This window comes from Lissotriton vulgaris, chromosome 3_1 (genome assembly GCF_964263255.1).
Source record: "Lissotriton vulgaris chromosome 3_1, aLisVul1.2, whole genome shotgun sequence".
Classification (NCBI taxonomy): Eukaryota; Metazoa; Chordata; class Amphibia; order Caudata; family Salamandridae; genus Lissotriton; species Lissotriton vulgaris.
The window spans coordinates 831,700,316-831,719,456 of record NC_141689.1 but is presented as its reverse complement, the minus strand read 5'-3'; the positions used below and the strand labels follow the sequence as shown (position 1 = coordinate 831,719,456).

Here is a 19,141-nt window from a genome sequence, read left to right as displayed (position 1 = left end):
GCAGCATCGCTCGCCTGGAGGTGCTTTAAAAGCACCAGAGGGCTCAGGCAGGGTGGGAAGCCCGTTATCTCACCACCACTGCTGCCGCCACTGTTCCCACGCAGCGAGGAGGAGTGGAACCAGGACTTGAAGTCCCAGGTTCCTTTGTGGCCAATGAGGCCACCACCGATGGCAGCATCCCGCGCCTGGAAGCGCGTTAATAGCATCAGAGGGCTCCCACAGGGTGAAACGCGTGCGGGCGTGCCCAGGCCATGCCCGGACCAAGGGCAGGCTCATCTGCGCCCATCAGTGCCAGGAAAGGGCAGGGCTGGGCCACCCCTCTTACCTCCATCAATTGCTAAGATATTCGATGTGAGTGCACATATAACTGCAAAATAACAATTAAGTATTCCCTAGTATCCATCATGGGGAAGCGTACAGGGACATTCCCTCTACTGCCGGTCATCACCAGTATTGATAGCATGCTAGAAATGGTGATCAGCATAGTTTCCAATGAAATTGAACTAACTGAGAGGCGCCTATCCCTCAGAGTTGAGACTCAACAGATCGGTCCCATGACAGAAGCGGCTCTTGCTGTTCCTGTTTTTACCCCCACATTTTGCAGTATGCCCACAACTACACCAATCACCTCACTACTCACTGGACATGGTCATAATAATGTGGACCTCCCTACTGAGACCTGTAAGGGAGATAACACCACTGAGCCACTGTTAAATACGTGCTCGCCAGCATCTGCCACAGCTTTAGGGGCCAAACGTAAAAGGAAACTTGCAAAGCCGGTTTGTTCCAAAAGGAAACAACCTATTCTTTCCAGTTCTTCCCGTACTGTAATGAGCTCTTGGATACAGCCCCCATTGCCCACACAGAATGTTGTTATTGCAGAGACTGAATTAAACAAGGACCTGTGTTCTCGTATCAGTACCCAGACGGAGTTCGTTCTTCCCACCTATGATCGTTGCGGAACTGGAGATACCTTTATCAATACCGTTGTAGACACTGTTTTTGAATGTATCATAGACTTAATAGATACAAATGTTACCTGTCTTTGAAAGCGATTACATCGCCTGGACACTTTTATGAACAAACTAAGTCTACAACAAAAACTATCAAGTTATAGGGGGGGTCTGACTCCGCTGACTGATGCTGTTTCAAATTCTAATTCAAATTTACAGCCTATCTCATCAACATCAATCGCACCCATTGGCTTTTGTAGAACATGTAGCAAAGTTAAGGAGTGCTTTTTATTGAAACCTACTGTTGTCCCCGAAAATCCCCCTAACTTTGGTGCTGTTAGAAGTATGCCTGGCGCTTGTGGAGATTGTTTTAATGTATTTTTTTTGTAATGGTTTTAATTAACTTAAACAATAAAAGTTACTTACATTCAAACATTCGAGCCTGGCACTCTTCCACATATGCCCCCTACTCCCCATTGTGAACGTGAGAATAACCCAGTTAGTGCAAACCCGGGGTCAGGCAGCTTGAGCGATGGTGTCCAAGACCCCTTAAGGATGAGAACTCTCGAGCCCAGAAGGGAGGTCCTGAGTCTACGACTAGCAGCGTGTCCCTATGTTCTGGTATTAGCAGGGGTGCCCACTCTTACGAAAAACAAAGAAGAAACGTGGGATCAATTGTGCAATATGTGCGCAGACTGGCTACCCCGATACAAAGGGTTTAAGGTGTCCAACATGAACGACATCATCATGGTACGAAGAATAGGGTGGGTGGGGGCATCTCAAAGAACATAGAGGAGGACTGCGTAGTGATCAATTTTCGAAGTCAAATAATGGCTAGATCACTACTGAAAGTACATGAGGTCAACACCATCAACCCAACTTATATCTGGTCACTGCCACTGGGTTACTTCTATGAACCGACCCCCAGGTTTATAACTAATGATGCTCCCTCCCTAAACATACATAATAGGTTCTCAGCATTGTCTGGTTTGGATAGCCAGGACTGACTGCTACCCCTACCAGTATCCAACGAGACCATCCCTACCCTAAATACTCAACCACCAGAGCTACGTAAGCATGACACGCTAATTAAGCCCGCTGTCGACACAAATTTAAACATACTAAGTTGGAACGTTGCTGGTTTGGCATCTAAAATAACCTTACCAGACTGGTTAAAAATTGTCAAAAAACAGGACATCCTTATGTTTCAGAAGACATGGGCTATGCACGATTTATACCTTGAAGGGTTTGAATGTTTTAATATTGCTGCCCCAATCCCCAAGTTAGGCCGACCGTCAGGTAGGCTCTCAAACTGGGTCAACGTCTCTGCTGGAGGTTGCGCAAAGGCTCTTGATACTAAAAGAGACAAATTCCAGGGACTAATCTATAAAAGGGGTGTATCTATTAGTCTACTTAATTTTTATAACAACAATTTCCAAACCCTACCAAACAAGAATTTCATTAACCTGTTTGATGTTATCTCCACATTACAACATCAAAAAGGCTTTGACAATTTAGCCAGCATCTGCTTGTGGGGAGAGGTTAATGCTAAAATTCCCAGGGTAAACATCCCAGCTATAGACTCTATCCCCAAGGTGCCTCATTGTAACAGGGGGGTTGAATGAATGGATCGAAATAACTGATAATAATAACCCTCCTGAGCCAACATTCAGAGGCAGGGGCAGTGCATCCACCATTGTCTATGTTTTCATCTCCCCTACCCTTGAAGATTGTCTGCTAAAGGCTGAGGCTGTCCATACCATCCATGGCGACCACAACCCTATTAAGATAACATTGAGAATCGCCCCTAAGCCGACATATGTCAAAGAGTCTGGTGCTTGGAACTTTACTCCCACTGCTGACAACCTAAGATTAGTTTGTCGAGCAGTTGACAATACCGATTTGTTTTATAAGATGATAGAGACCACCCGAATCTGATCGACATTTGTTTGTTATTACACGATCACAACCCTGAGGTAGTCAGTACTTTTTCTAAACTTTGTGAGGGTTTTAAATCCATGTTATCTAAACCTTGTGTGGAAGCACAAGATGGACCTTGATGGTTCAATAGTGATTGCTCCTAAGCTAACAGACAACTTCGTAAGGCACTTTCAATGAATCCCAGAGATCCTGTTCTTAATAAAGCATTAAGGCTAAAGAATTAGGCCCCCACCACTCTAAGGAAGGATAAAATTGTAAAAGAGCGCTAGGATGCCCTTGCATGCGCTGCTACATTAAAGAATGGGATTGGCTTTTGGGCAGCAGTTAAAGACATGAGGTCCATGGGACAATCATTGACCCCGATAAATTGCAATATAATCAATGAGGCATGGGAAGCTCATTGTTCTATGATTTATTCAACTCCATTGCTAAACAAAGAGCCCGTCGGATATTAAGCCCCCACAGGGATTCCGATATCTTTATTGGAAGTGGAGGATGCTATTCAACAAAGCTTGGGCAAAAAAGCCCTGGGACCTGATGGGCTACCTATCAACCTTATCAAATACAAACTTGAGTTCTGGGCGCCTCTTTTATTAAGTGTTTTTAATAACTTAACTAACACCCCGATCCCAAACACATGGTAAAGTAGCATTATAGTACCAATTTTTAAAAAGGGAGACCGATCCAATCCAAGATGTTATAGATCGATCTCCCTGATAGATAATACTTTGAAAATCTTAGGGAGGATCCTGTATAATAAGATTAAGATATGGACTGAGGAAGATCGTATCGTGCAACCATGACAGTTAGGGTTTAGAAGTAAAATAGGCACAATTGAACAGTGTCTAAACCTTAACCTGATTATAGGTAAATATGCTATAGCCCAAAAGTCCCCTATTTATCTGGCTTTTATGGATCTTACCTCAGCCTTCGACTTTGTTAACAGGTCACGTCTATGTTCTATTCTTTTAAAATATGGCTTGGATAAGGTTTTAGTTCATTTTTGAGGTTATTTGCGCAAAGACTTGAAAGCCCGGGTAACGATCAATAAGGGCGGGGAGGTCTAAAACGCTTTTGAAGTTGGTAGAGGGGTCAGGCAGGGTTGCGTCCTGGCCCCCCTCCTTTTTATCCTATATATCAACGACCTACACAAATCACTGATAGCACTCTCCAACGATGTCTCTAAAATTAATGGCAACTCACTCCCCGTCCTATTGTATGCTGATGATGCGGTCCTAATGGGATGCACACCAAACGCCTTATGCATTTTAGTGCGGAGTTTTGTAGATATTATGGCGAGCCTAGATTTGTGCACCAATTTTAAAATCGTTTAGAATAGCTTGCGGACCGAAAAAGTATCTTTTAAATTCTATTAATACTGACAACCAAAGTTTACACGGCCCTTTCTCTTTTCCGTATCTGGGGCCGGTATTTGCAGCTAATGGTTCCTGGGCTGATCATGTGGTGCACAGTAGGAATACGTTTTCTAAAGCTATTAATTCAATCCTCGGTTTCCTACAGCCCAAAAAGATAGAGGTAGTCTTAGCTATTACAAAATTATTTAAATCACAATGCATTCCAACTGCAACATATGGCGCAGAGGTCTGGGGTGACACAAAGAGCCATAGTATTCAGGGCAAAGAAAATAGATTCTGTCGAAAACTCCTAGGAGCCCCGATCTTTGCATCGCAGTATGTTTTCCACAGCAAATTGAAACTGTTTTATGTTGAAGATTGCATAAAGGCTCGCCCTGCAATACTTTGGCTAGCAATCTGAAAAAACCCGGCAGCGACCCTTACCAGAGATATAATACTAGATTGTCTCAAGTGTGAGAAGGGTAGGGAAGTACCATGGCTAGCCGCAGTGAGGGAGAGTCTGAGTAGCATCAACCTTGAGCACGTCTTTTCAACCCCCACTGACTTAGAAGGTATAACAAAAAAGCCCTTCGGGAGGCTCTATATGCACATCATAGCAGAGTAAGACATTAAAAGGAGGTTCAGAAAATCACTGTTGTCAGGTAAATGTCTATCGAGGATATTTCTCATTCGCAATCTAGCTACCTTTTATAACCGATAGGCTGCTGGGAGAGAGGACTCCTTTTTTGTCTAAGGGCTGACATTGTCATATAGATATATATTGCCTGTATGCTGTGTTAAGTTAGCATGAGCTTATTAGGAGTTTGAACACCATTTTACCTTTCTGATACTTCTGTATACGACACATAGCTGTTGCTTTAGCTTTGAGCCTAGTAGAATGTTTTGAATCATGCGAGAATAATATGTTGTTACTCTGATATCAGCCTTGCTTGGCGAGCTGTGTCTGTACAGTGAGTGCAGAAATCTTCAAGGATATCTCAACACAGTGGTTGTTGTGAGGTCTGATCTTCGCACCTTCCTAGACATAACATACATGCAGCTGCGGCCAACTTCTGGCTTTAGGCGCGTTTTATATTGCTTTGCACAAGAGCATACAAACGCACTTGATGGTGCTTCGCATGCAGAGAGCTGGTGGCAGATGATGTGATCCCTTACCACTAGGATCTTGAGGTATGGGGCCGCCCTGCTAAAACCCAAAGAGATCTTCTTAGATATAATATAATATACTAGCTAGGGAGGGTGAGAATTAGGTGTCATTAAACCCTATTCGTTTTAGCATAATACTATGCTTTCACCGTTTGTGTTCTATGGACTAGTGACTAGGCTGATTACTTTGTTTCTTATAATATGTTTGCTTGTACTAGCTAAGATACTGCGTTTGAGAAGACTGCATTAGTGAATAAATATTTCAAATATACACGTGTCCTCTTTTACTCCTTGTTCTGGATTGGAATGATTGTATAACGAAAGAGTGTTCATGTGTTCCACGTTACCTGAGGTGTACTAAGTCCATGTTCTGGTTTATCTAAGCATTGGGAGTCTGTGATAACCAATGAGACAATGTAGCTAGTCTGGTAGGGGATTTTGGGTACTAAGGTGAGTTTTGGCACACCCTAATTCACTGAGGTTCCAAGTCTCTATGCGCAGTTCTGTATGAGCACGGAATCCCTGCGACATGGCGCCCCACGGTGGGGCACATAAACACTCTTTCGTTATACAATCATTCCAATCCAGAACAAGGACAGGGTGGAATGAAACTCAGTCCCGTTATGGTCAACGCTGTGATGGGCAAGCGCCCGAAAGAAAAGGATGATTTTCCTTTCTGGCTTGCCGAGAAGTTTGACCAGCTGGAAGCAGTATTTCCTAACACGTCTCCTGGTGAAAAACACAGGATTCTGACAATTAGCTTACCAAAAGACTTGACCCCTGAAATCGGTGACTGTGAGACCTGGGGTAAGATATTTGCGGCGGCCTACACGAGGTGTTACGGCACTCCGTCTATGACTGTCCTACCGACGGTCCTTAACCCCTTCCCTGCTCATGACGAGCTCAGCTCGTTATGCAGTACACTGGTCGTGTGCTTATGACGAGCTGAGCTCGTCATGAACAATGGGGATCATGCATATGCAGCACAGGAGGGGAAAACCTCTAGCAGCCAAGGTGTTAAACGTGTTCAGGATGAGCACGGACCTGAGGCTGCAGGTGAATTGGGTATGCGTCTGTGGCACCTTTGATGTGGTTTCTGATCTCATACTTGCTAATGTCAAGGGGGATGCAGTGAACTTTCAGGTTGCCAATGCTTTGCAGGCGATTCCCGATGCCGAAAAACCCCGGCAGTTAGCTAGGATTATTGTGGCGGCTTATAAAACCGTGGGCCGCAATAGTAGGGGTCTCAAGCCTTTTTCTACTAAAGAGAAAAAACAACCCCAAGGGCAGAAGTCAGAACTTGACGACCAGCCCAAGACCAAGAAACAGAATTGGCCGAAAAAACAAAAACAGGGAAAGCAACAACAGCAACAGAAACAGGAGTCTCGTCCTGCGTCTCCATTGCCTGCGCCCAAAGAACGTGTTTATGACTTGCGCGATCGCGCGATGATAAAATCACCTGATCGTTTTCAGGTTTCTGACCAACGCTCTCCTCGTTCTTTTCAGAAGTCATCGGCCTTTTTGACCGGTGGAGGAGGCGGCAGGTGTCGGGTGGTCAGCAAGGACGTGATCAGCCCAGCCCGAAAGAAGGTAAAGGCAAGCAGGACGATTCTACACCGAAGAGACCCCAGTTTCAGAAAAAGAAAGTCGCTGCTTTAACAGCACACAGATATGCCACAGATAGTGAGAACCCAGCTTCGGAATCTGACATGGGCTCTGACCTTGCTGGACAGCGCGGTGGAGATTACCATAGTGCGAGAGGCCCTGCGTCCATTACTGAAGGTGACAGCGACTGACCGTTATGTTGTTGTGGAGACAGCTGACACTAAAGTAGCTCCCCCTGACAGACTCAATGAAATAGTCTTATTCATTGAAGGTGACATTCAACGTACCGTAGAGGGGGTATTTTGGGAGAATCTTACGACTACCTATGACATTTTGTTAGCGGAGGCTGACTGGCCCCCACCTTTTGTGCTTACGGCTCCAAGAGGGGAGGAGGTAATCCTCCCTAGTTTCGTGCACACTGTCTCGAAGGAGCATGCGCTGAATTTTGCAGAAGAGTGGGCTAAAGTCCTTGCGCCGGCTCTGTACCGTACACACTGTGGATGGGATAAATTTTCCCCACACCACGAAATTCCTTTGCGGTCTATGCCTCAGCCTCAACCTCAATATCCCATAAAACGCGAAGCAAAGGCTTCCGTTGCGGAAAACCTTGAAAAATTGGAATATCAAGGTGTGATTGAAACTGTGTGTCACAATGAATAACCCTCTTTTTACTGTGACCAAGCCTGACGGTTCATATTGTTCGGTATTGGATTACCGGAATTTAAACTCGCATTGCCGTACCTGTGCAGTACAGAATACTCACGGCTCTGCTTTAGTGGATAGTCTCGTGCATAAGCGGTTTAAGACCACGCTTGACATTTCCAACGGTTTTTATGCACACCATTTGGATGGTCTGACTTCCCAATGGACCTCCTTTACTTGCGGCTGTGTCTAAAAACATTTCAAACGTTTACCGATGGGCAATAAAAATAGTCCTGGAGAGTTTGCTGCCTGCATAGTCTCTCTCTTAGAGAGAGTTGACCCAGATGCTTGTTCGTATGTGGATGACATTTATCTCACAGATGACGAACTGTGGGAGCATCTGTGTCGAGTTGACCGCTTAATTTGTAGCTTTGCAGACTTCGGTTACAAATTCAACTTTGCAAAATCGCACATTGCGGAGTACACAGTGTTGTTCCTGGGCTACGAGCTCAACAATGAAGGTCGAGGATTGGCTCCTCACTTCTTGGAGAAATGCGCACAATTGCGTGCTCCGACAACTCTGAAAAAATTACAGTCTTTGCTGGGATTTTTGAATTTCGGGAGGACATACATACCTGAATATGCCCAGTGTATCAAGCCCTTGTATGCGTTGAAACAACAAAATTTTACAAAATCAAACTGGCTGCCTGAGCACTCGGCTATACTGCAATCTTTGCAGGCTGATCTGCTCGCTTCTAAATACTTATTTACTCGTGATAATCACAACAACCTGGTGATAAGAATCATCCCTGGGATGGTGGGTTTCACATACCTTACTTTTAACGAAGGAGACACAGTACCTATTGCTTACAATTCACACTTGTATACTTCGGCTGAAATGCGATTTTACACTGTGGAAAAAGTTTTGACGGCTGTACAGATGGCGATTCTGAAGGAACGCCCTCTGTCACAGGGAAAACGCATGTTGGTGGTTACCTCGTGTCCTGCTTTGGAGGCAGTTACGAAAGCCAGTGTACCTAATTCTAAAGCTTTGCACCCTCGGTATATACAATGGGCAGTATCATTGACGTTTCCGGATGTCACGTTCATTTTTGATGCCTCCTTACGGTCACAGGAGTTTTTGCAATATGAGTTTGTTCATCCTGCACCTTTAGCTATGCGGCCTTTGGAGGATTTCCATTGCATCATATACACTGATAGTTCGGCGCAGGTTGCGCATGGTTCTAAACACGCCTACGTTTCCGCATGCGCCATTGTGGTAGGTGCCATGGTGAATGATGTGTTCAAGTCCAGAGTCGTGCACACGCAGACTCTAGGGGACTGCACCGCACAATTAGCAGAGCTTCGTGCTCTGATGCTTGCATTGGAGTACGCAGATCCTAGTGTGACGACCTTAATCGTAAGTGATTCTTACTAATGTGTCCAGTCTTACAATGAAAACTTGTTCTTTTGGATTCAGAATGATTTTCGTGATTCCAAGGGTAGCACAATAAAACATAAAATGATCTGGGTCCGAGTGGCTGAGCTTAAAGAGCAGTTGCCACTCGTGTTTGTAATTCATAGTCTCGGTCATCAGCCCGTAGGAGTTCACACTGTTGGCAACTCGCTTGCTGATGAAGCAGCGAAATCAGCAGTATCAACATATTTAGTTGCAGCAGTTACACGGTCCAAAAGTAAGATTGATGATGATATCCTGCCGGCTGTTGCTGCCACTGAGAAGTGAGGTAAATATCCTACGGGGTTCCCTTCGAAGTACACATACCACTTAAGTCCCGATAAGGTTCCTTATGTGAAAATTCCTGAAGTTGGGGAGAGATTGATTCCCAACTTGGATCGCAGAAATGCACTGATCACAGCGGCCCATGAAGGTGTTGCTTCTGCGCATGCGGGCGTTTCAGCCACTGTGTCTCAATTACAACAACGTTTTTGGTGGCGGGGACTGTACAAACAGACACGTGACTATGTCATTCAATGTGACATTTGCCAGCAGATTAAGCCTTTAACTGCTACGCGTCCGCCCCAAACACAGTTGTTCATTTCTAATAAACCATTAGGTTGTGTTTATTTAGATCACTGCGGTCCTTTTTCTTCTGATACTGCGTATAAGTACATCTTAGTAGCAGTTGATTCATGCACACGCTTTGTATGGGTGTGGCCTCATCGCAGCGCTGATTTACGAACTGTCATAAGGGATTTGCGTGTCTTTGTAGGGATTTTTGCCTGTGGTACCTTCCATTCGGATCAGGGTTCTGCTTTCGCCTCTAAGGCGTATAGGGATGCCATGGCTTCGATGGGGGTCCAAGTCAAGTTTTCGTCTCCATACCGACCTGAGGGTAATAGTGTTGTGGAACGAATGAACCGTGACTTAAAGCAATCACTGGCAGCTCGAGGTATAGGTACTGGCAGAAACTGGCTAGCCCATCTTAATGGCGTGCAGCGTGCTCTTAATAATCTCCCTAGAAGGTCTCTAGGTGGGCGGACCCCATACGAAATGCTCTTTGGTATCAAGATGTTTGTCCCGGACCTTGACCGTCTAGACACGGTTGGTTCGGCTGCCTCCTTTGACGTAGATGAACATTGCAATGTTTTACAGACTCTACAAGAGACAGTCTTGCAAAGGAACAGTTGCCCTCCACTTCGGATGATGCGTTGCAGATCCCGGTAGTTGGCTGGCTTCCCCAAGTCGGAGAACTGGTTCGGGAGAAGATCGATAACAAGAAGGAATTTGGGGGCATATTATCAAGCCTGTGCGCTAAAATTATCGCCGCTTTATCGGCCGAAAACGGCCGATAAAGCGGCGATTATGGGCTTGATAATATGCTCTGTGGAATTCCAATCGAAGCCCATGTTAGATGTCTTCACATCTAACATGTGCTTCGATTGGAATTCCATAGAGCATATTATCAAGCCCATTATCGCCGCTTTATCGGCGTTTTCGGCCGATAAAGCGGCGATAATTTTAGCGCACAGACTTGATAATATGCCCCTTGGTTCCTCATACCGTGCTCCGGTTCCCGTGCTTGGTGTGAAGGGCACAAGAACAGTCATTTTACCACCACTTCCAGGTCGTAAAGAAAACAGGTATATCTCCATTGACAATGTCAAGATACACAGAGTGGCCGATTCTTCTTAGCATGACACCGGCGGTCTCATGTCCTTCGATGGTGAGAAATTCTGTATTGACCACTGCTTCGGATCCTGCACCGGAGGTGGCCCTTGAGATGCCTGCAGTTTCAAGTCCTTTATTGAGTGCTTTGCCTGGTACTCACCTTGATCATACAGACTACACCTACCCAACTGACTTATCGATGCCTGATTTGCAAACTCGTTTGGCCACAGAACCCAGATTTTCTTTTGACACTATTTCACAAACTTCAGGGAAGCTAACAAGGCTTAGGAAATATGCGATTTTGTTTAAAAAACATTTCTTGATTCCCCCTTGGACTTATATTTGGTTAGGGCTTTTTTCGCGATACCTTTTTATGTCAATTGGTTTTGTATTTTATTTTTTCCGATTCATCAATGGACATTATGTTGAGGAGAGAACATGCATTCGACATCTCAATGGAACATTGGCTCCCCACTCCTCATCACATTCTGCCCACAGATTGAAGAGAGACTTGGCCTTTGTTAACATCACCGCGTGGCCTGTCCTGGATGGGATAGTCTGGGATGCAGTTAAATTTCAAATCCATGGCCCGACTGAAGATATTAATGTTCCTAATGTGCTTAGAGTTAACATGAGGGATGTGGTTAAACTAAACATACGTTCTGATGATTGGGATGTTCAGGCCATAGAGGCTTTGTTTGCTGATTTGAAATTTTATGCTGCCTTTGATACTGAAGATTTATATTTAGAATCTGCTAAATATGGTGATTTGTTTTGCTTCCAACATTTTGGCAATCACTACCTACATAAAACTAATTCCAGGAGGAGTACTGTGAACTATACATAGTGGGAGCATTGCCCAGCTCCTTTAAGAGGCAGTTCTAATACATTTTTGAAAAAGTAAACTTATTTTACTGACTTTAACCAGTCCAATCCCACTTCTTTTTATTTTAGAAGGACAGAAAAATCCATGTCCAACGTTAAACTTACAGATACTAAGTTATTGTACTCGAAGTCCTTTCTTGACCAGCCAGCTGTTGGAGGCTACGAGTTGTGGAAGGAAAAAATTTACCTTAAATCAGTTTGAGGTTCTAAAAGTTAGCAGGTACAAGGCACTGATGCTTTGCAGTGGGCATGTCTCATCCCAAATCATATGTTGTTTTTGAATTCTACCATCTCACAGACAACATGCTTTCGATTGGCTACTTCTAAAAAATTAAATACTCCTTCCTTCCCTGATTTGGAAGAATATTCAGGTTGGGAAAATTCAACAAAATTTTCGATTAGAGGGTTGCAAACTCTATTGCTAAATTCATCCTTTAACATATCCAGTTTGGATCCCAAGGGTTGGTTGATGTGGCACAGGAGTGCAGAATCGTGCCAACATCGTTTTTTGGGTCTAGCTGATGGTTTTACACAGCTCAGGGTAGATCCCCATTTTGAGAGTGACCATTCTGTAACCAGTAATCAGTAGGCAAATTGTGTCAGAATTGGCTCAAACACTCTACATTGGCGTTAGTCAAACTGCATATGTCTAAACTGACTGACGAGGTTGATTTGAATGATTTCATAAAAGGCCCGGCTAGAGGTAGGTCTAGAAGGTGGCTATATGCCGTTTACAATGAACTCTGGAAAACATCCCAGATTGAAGCGGCTACCCGCCTTAGGGCTATTGATAAAGCTAATTTGGAGAAAGTGCTTGCAGTAGTGGATAACAGCATGAACACACTTTCCTCCCGCATTTACACATTGGATAATATTGTGTTGTCTGTTGTTGAAATTGTACAGGATGAAGTGTCTGTTTTGTACCATGGTCAAAATCAATTGCGTTCTATTATGCAGTTTACAAGGACCCTGCAGACACTGAAAAACAGAAAAGTGCCTTGGAATTACATTAATGTCTCATCTCTATTTGCCCCTTTTAATTTGACTGAGAAACAACGTTTGCTTTAAATGAAAGATGCTTCTTTTTCCATGTTACACATTAAGCGATTGGAGTCTTTACCCTTTTCAGTGGCAGAGGCCACTACTGCTACGTGGCTTATCCACGGGTCAAAAACTTAACCATTTGCGCTTTTCCAGTTTACAAATTGCATGAAATATTTTGCCATTGGTAGGTACGAGCCTCTTGGTAGCTCCTATTTACATGAAGCCTGGTCACTCCCTTTCACTTACAGATGCCTTAGGGACGGAAAAGAAGTTTATCTGAAAGGGGAGGAGTGCAGGGAAACACCAGATCACTCATTAATGCGTAGACACATACAATTGCATGGCTCTTGTAATCAGGAACGGCTAATTTAGCATGTGTTTTCAAAGGTACACCCATGCCCGCGATTGTCCCCATGTTCACTTTATTAGCGAACGGTAGCTATTTGCTTTTAAATAATGAAGATTGCTGTGGGTTATTAAAAGGCATAGCTTATGTTGTTACAGTCAGTGAGCGTGTGGCTTGCTGTAAAAATGTGTTGTATCCACCCACGCATGGGAACTTAGATGTTTCCATCTGGCAGAGGATTCCGACCTTGAAGGCAGAGTTCAATAAGATGAGTAGAATAAGAGCCTTATTGTCACAAAAAGAAGTTGCCCTGACATCTGCTCGTGAAACATTTGTCCTTCAGGTAGCTAACACCCGCACAGAAGTGCATGTTTTATTAAACACTGACCTGCCTTTACATTTCGGTGAGCTGATTCATAGGATCTTTAACGCGTCCTCCACTTTGGGGCTGGCTCATTTTTTTAAAGTTGTGAGCAGTGGTCTTGTGACTTCTATTCAAAAAATATTTGGAGTCATTCCTGCTTTCTTCCATTCGATCTTTTCAAGCCTATTTGGTGGCTTTCCCGTTTTACTGGCGCTGGCTGCTGGCTTTTTGTTGCTATTTTGTTTTATTCAAAATGGATGCCCGTCCTGTGTTCGCAGACGAGCTGTCGCAGTTAGCACTGTTTCGCAACAGGATGCTTGAATACTATGGTGCACTGCCACTCGCCACCTTAAGTGCAGCATATGGATTATCGTTTCGATATTCCTATTTCACCTGTGTCCAGCCTGTCTTTCATTGCCTGAGCTGCAATTTCGACTGGGCCCTAGATTTGTGTCTCTGCAATTTGGTGTCTCCTGAAGAGGATTTAATCATCTCATGAGTCCCTTAGTTACTCATGAATTGCTTTGTTCTGACGGAGGGATTATGGCCTTTGCAGCGATGCATGGAGTACTGGGTCATTGGAATATATTCGCAGCGGCGCAAGATTTCTTGGCACACAGCTTCATTGAAAACCCACCGAGTTGTCTTCTGATGGTACTAGAGGCTCCGGTAATTGAAGAGCATGCATGTTCTTTCTCACTATTGAATTGGATGGCTGAGTTATTTTCGGATGATAACAGTGACTTCCTTTTGGAAGCTGTTGCTGCATATTTTGCATACTCAGTGTTAGGCTAACTCCTATTGAGGCCTTGGATATCATGAAGTTTTTTTTTCTCTCTCTCAAAATTTTTTCAAAATTATGATGGACAATTTTTTATATCAGACCTATTGGCTTTAATAACAGTGGACGTTACATTGTCATGCTGGTGAGATTTTGGATTTTTTGGCGGACTAAATTATTTTTCCTCACCTACTCGAATTTGAACTGACTACTTCATTGAACTCTGCATTTCAAAATTGAGCCTCTTATCTTATCCCTTATCTTATCTTATCTTATCTTATCCGTGCTCGGATCAAGGGAGGGTGTCATATAGATATATATATTGCCTGTATGCTGTGTTAAGTTAGCACATACACATAGCTGTTGCTTCAGCTTTGAGCCTAGTAGAATGTTTTAATTCATGCGAGAATAATATGTTGTTACTCTGATATCAGCTTTGCTTGGCCAGCTGTGACTGTACAGTGAGTGCAGAAACCTTCAAGGATATATCAACACAGTGGTTGTTGTGAGGTCTGATCTTCGCACGTTCCTAGACATAACATACATGCAGCTGCGGCCAAGTTCTGGCTTTAGGTGCGTTTTATATTGCTTTGCACAAGAGCATACAAACACACTTGATGGTGCTTCGCATGCAGGGAGCTGGTGGCAGATGATGTGATCCCTTACCACTAGGATCTTGAGGTATGGGGCCGTCCTGCTAAAACCCAAAGAGACCTTCTTAGATATAATATAATATACTAGCTAGGGAGGGTGAGAATTAGGTGTTATTAAACCCTATTCGTTTTAGCATAATACCATGCTTTCACCGTTTGTGTTCTATGGACTAGTGACTATGCTGATTACTTTGTTTCTTATAATATGTTTGCTTGTACTAGCTAAGATACTGCATTTGAGAACACTGCATTAGTGAATAAATATTTCAAATATGCACGTGTCCTCTTTTACTCCTTATTTGCGAAAAGACTTGAAAGCCCGGGTAACGATCAATAAGGGCGGGGAGGTCTCAAACGCTTTTGAAGTTGGTAGAGGGGTCAGGTAGGGTTGCGTCCTGGCCAACCCTCCTTTTTATCCTTATTATCAACGACCTACACAAATCACTCCCCGTCCTATTGTATGCTGATGATGCGGTCCTAATTGGATGCACACCAAAAGCCTTATGCGTTTTAGTGCAGGGTTTTGTAGATATTATGGCTAGCCTAGATTTGTGCACTAATTTTAAAATCGTTTAGAATAGCTTGCGGACCGAAAACGTACCTTTTAAATTCTATTAATACTGACTATTAATACTGACAAACAAAGTTTACAAGGCCCTTTCACTTTTCTGTACCTGGGGCTGGTATTTGCAGCTAATGGTTCCTTTTTGGGGGGGTTTAAAGCTATTAATTCAATCCGCGGTTTCCCACAGCCCAAAAAGATAGAGGTAGTCTTAGCTATTACAAAATTATTTAAATCACAATGCATTCCAACTGCAACATATGGCGCAGAGGTCTGGGGTAACACAAAGAGCAATAGTATTCAGGGCAAAGAAAATAGATTCTGTCGAAAACTCCTGGGGAGCAGTATGTTTGTCACAGCAAATTGAAACTGTTTTATGTTGAAGATTACATAAAGGCTCGCCCTGCCATACTTTGGCTAGCAATCTGGAAAAACCCGGCAGCGACCCTTACCAGAGATATAATACTAGATTGTCTCGAATATGAGAAGGGTAGGAAAGTACCATGGCTAGCTGCAGTGAGGGAGAGCCTGAGTAGCATCAACCTTGAGCACGTCTTTTCAAACCCCACTGACTTAAAAGGTATAACAAAAAAGCCCTTCGGGAGGCTCTATATGCACATCATAGCAAAGTAAGACATAAAAAGGAGGTTCAGAAAATCACTGCTGTCAGGTAAATGTCTATCGAGGATGTTTCTCATTCGCAATCTAGCTACCTTTCATAACCGATAGGCTGCTGGGAGAGAGGACTCCTTTTTTGTCTAAGGGCTGACATGAGGAAATTTCTACTCTGCTTTCCCCTTGGGTATAATGAAAATCTTGATCAATTGCCATGCCCTTGTGATGACTGAAGCAGGCAAACAACGTTACAATTTCTATTTTTCTGTAATTTTTACTTAAAATATGCAAAATGGTTTCTGGTTCCATTCTTTAAAAAGACCTCCCCTGTCCACTATAACGTAGCTTACATGAAAATCCTCACATTGGAAGAGGAAGAATTAACTTTTTATATAGGCTTGTTTTTGAAAGCTGCAGTGCATGCTCATAATACAATGTGCACTTTATGGAGGTTGATATTATTGATTTATATTGATTTATATTAATATTGCATTCACGTTCACAACTAAAAAATCACAGATGGTTTCTATTGATCAGTCTTTTCACCTCTTTTATGATACAGTACATGCACAAACCAAGTGGGCCTAACCAGAAATTGTTTTTATATTGTGTTTTATAATGAATTGATTGTATTTTATTGTTGATCTGTGTACCATGCTGTTATTTTGACCTGTGCTTTTATGGATATATCTGTATCCGAATAAAGATTTTTTTAATTGAATTGAAATTCAAAGTATATAATAGAGGTGCTACTGGTTTGTGAATTAGAGATTTCTACTGTTAGACCATAGTTAAAGCATACAATTATGTCTTAACCAACATATATTTGTGATAAGTGTTTAGACTTGTGAGGAACTGAGCATGGAGGTATCAATTGGGTAAGCTGGACCTTTATACCAAAGAAAAAAATCAAAAACTATTTATGCATTGCATAGTTGTGGGCTTTAGCCCGCTTCAGTTATTTTATTACACGGTCTGCACAAAACAACTGTCTCAAGGCTCATACCACCCAAACTAACGCATTTTGGACAAGCTGGCCAATTTGCTATTCAGATTATGGTGTGCGACAACACTTTTTTTAGCAAATGAATCCTTTCTATTCTGTTTCTGGATCGTGAAGACTTTTGACTTGTAGAGGTGGTGTAAAAAAAAAGCAGCTTATAGGTGACTGCTTTCTATAAGACACCCATACACAGCAGTGACAACTACACACAAACACTGAAGCCATTCTGGAGTACAAATGGCTTAATTCTAACATAAATTAAATAAAATAGTTTTTGGTATCTCTTGTCATGCCCGTACTTCTCTTCCCTATGAGTATGCAAGGAAAAGATGCAACCTACTACCTTAGTTGCAGGCACTATATGTATTTACTAAAAAACACCTTCTGCTTCGTACACTTGTATACAGAGAACATCTGAATAAGAACCCGCTCACAATATAAGCATGTAAGTCCTGCCTAGCTACCCCTTCCACTGCTCCTGCGACCCCTTGTCTCAGATGTGCAAAGCCAGCAGGAGACCCAAAGAAGTGGGACATTCTGAGAGCAAAAAACAAACAAAAAAATATAAACTCACTTCTTTTATTTCTCGTTCATGTAAAAAACATAAGCAGGTGCTCCAGGCTCTGCTGGTTGTGGGACAGGAAACTTGTTACTGTTTTTATATTTGTCTGCCTTGAAGGTCGAAAGCTCCTAAACACTGTAGGACATATTCTCAATGAAGTGGCAGAGAGAGGTGTTAGCCTTCTAGGCTTAACGCCTCTCCATCACTTCAGAAACGCAAGGCTGCACTCAATTCTCAAGGATAGGGTGCAGCCTCGTGTTTCCCCCTGCAATGTCGCTAAGTTCCACAACTTAGTACCAGCGCAGGCATCCTTGCACCAGCGTGCAAGGGTGTCTGCAAGCAGTGAAGTTTGTTTATGTACAGGAAGGTGTCCCTTCCTGCACATAAACAAACCTAAAATGTAAGTTACAAAACAGCATTTTTAAATACATACGAAAACAAACTATGGCACTATGGCATGTTGCTTTTTCCATGTGTGCTGCACAAGGCAATATACTACTCACTAACCTACATGTGGAAGTCTCTGCTTCTCACGCTCCTATCTTTTCTGTGCAGAGATCTTTGCCCTGACTGCAGAGGACTTCACACAAGTACTAAGTAAATGTACTACAGCTCAAACCTGGTCTAAGTCCAGCACCACACATGGTCAACCACTGGTAATGCAGCACTCTTCAATAGAAAAACACATTAAGTAACACTTCATAGGAAATAATGTTAGAATAGTAAAAATATCTCTTCAAAGGAAGCTTAGTATTATTAAATTCTTCAAACTTTAGCACCCCATTTCTCACATAAAAATGGGAAATACTTGTTTCTAACACCACGATTTTGCTAACAGGCTCAATTAATTGAAATTCTGAATGCAATGGGTGGAGGTCCATATAACTGGGTATGACATGTTATAATGTTCTTCATAACATACAGCCATATTTGTTTCACACAAACTTTGGTGCTGAGCAGTGCAGAAATAGGGACTATCAATAAAAGGATAAGAAGACCTTCAAGATTTGCATAAATACAAAAGCTACCTTATGATTTTAGAATCCATTTTGAACATTTCAATAATACAATAACGCTAGATATCAATGTTTCAAAAATTAACTCACTCATATCAAATATATCCATTCCCGGACTGACGTCTTTGGTACTGTCTAGTGATGTGCTGAACGCTATTTCTCCCTCTGATTGTAGTGCCTTAAGAGCTCGCATATTCAGATGTTGTGTGTTGACATAGGTTGGCATGTCACCAGTTGAAGGAGAGTGTGCATTTACCTCTGGTTGACTGTATATATCCAAGGACCCTGGAAAGGTTAGAGAGATTTCAAGTTATACTTTCTCCTGCTCACATTTGATTGACAAAGTCCAAACATGTTTTTAATTAAGTGAATAACCTGAAGGATTTATTGGCCGAGCGACTCTCTTGTCAGTCTCATTTTGAGTACACTTGTATTTTGAGAGAGAATACCACAGCCGGTAACCACTGGAACTCTCTGGTACAACATTTACAGGTACTGCATTATCTCCACATTTCAA

The 19,141-nt window shown here is 42.8% G+C and overlaps 1 protein-coding gene across 1 annotated transcript in view; it reads right to left on the bottom strand.

Annotated features, from left to right (window-relative positions):
• SHC3 (SHC adaptor protein 3) overlaps window positions 1-19,141 on the bottom strand; it is a 437,106-nt gene that overhangs the window by 10,290 nt on the left and 407,675 nt on the right. The window contains exon 10 of the mRNA XM_086961141.1: window positions 18,715-18,909. Coding sequence (XP_086817267.1) covers window positions 18,715-18,909 — 195 coding nt within the window. The remainder of the gene's footprint in view (window positions 1-18,714; window positions 18,910-19,141) is intronic.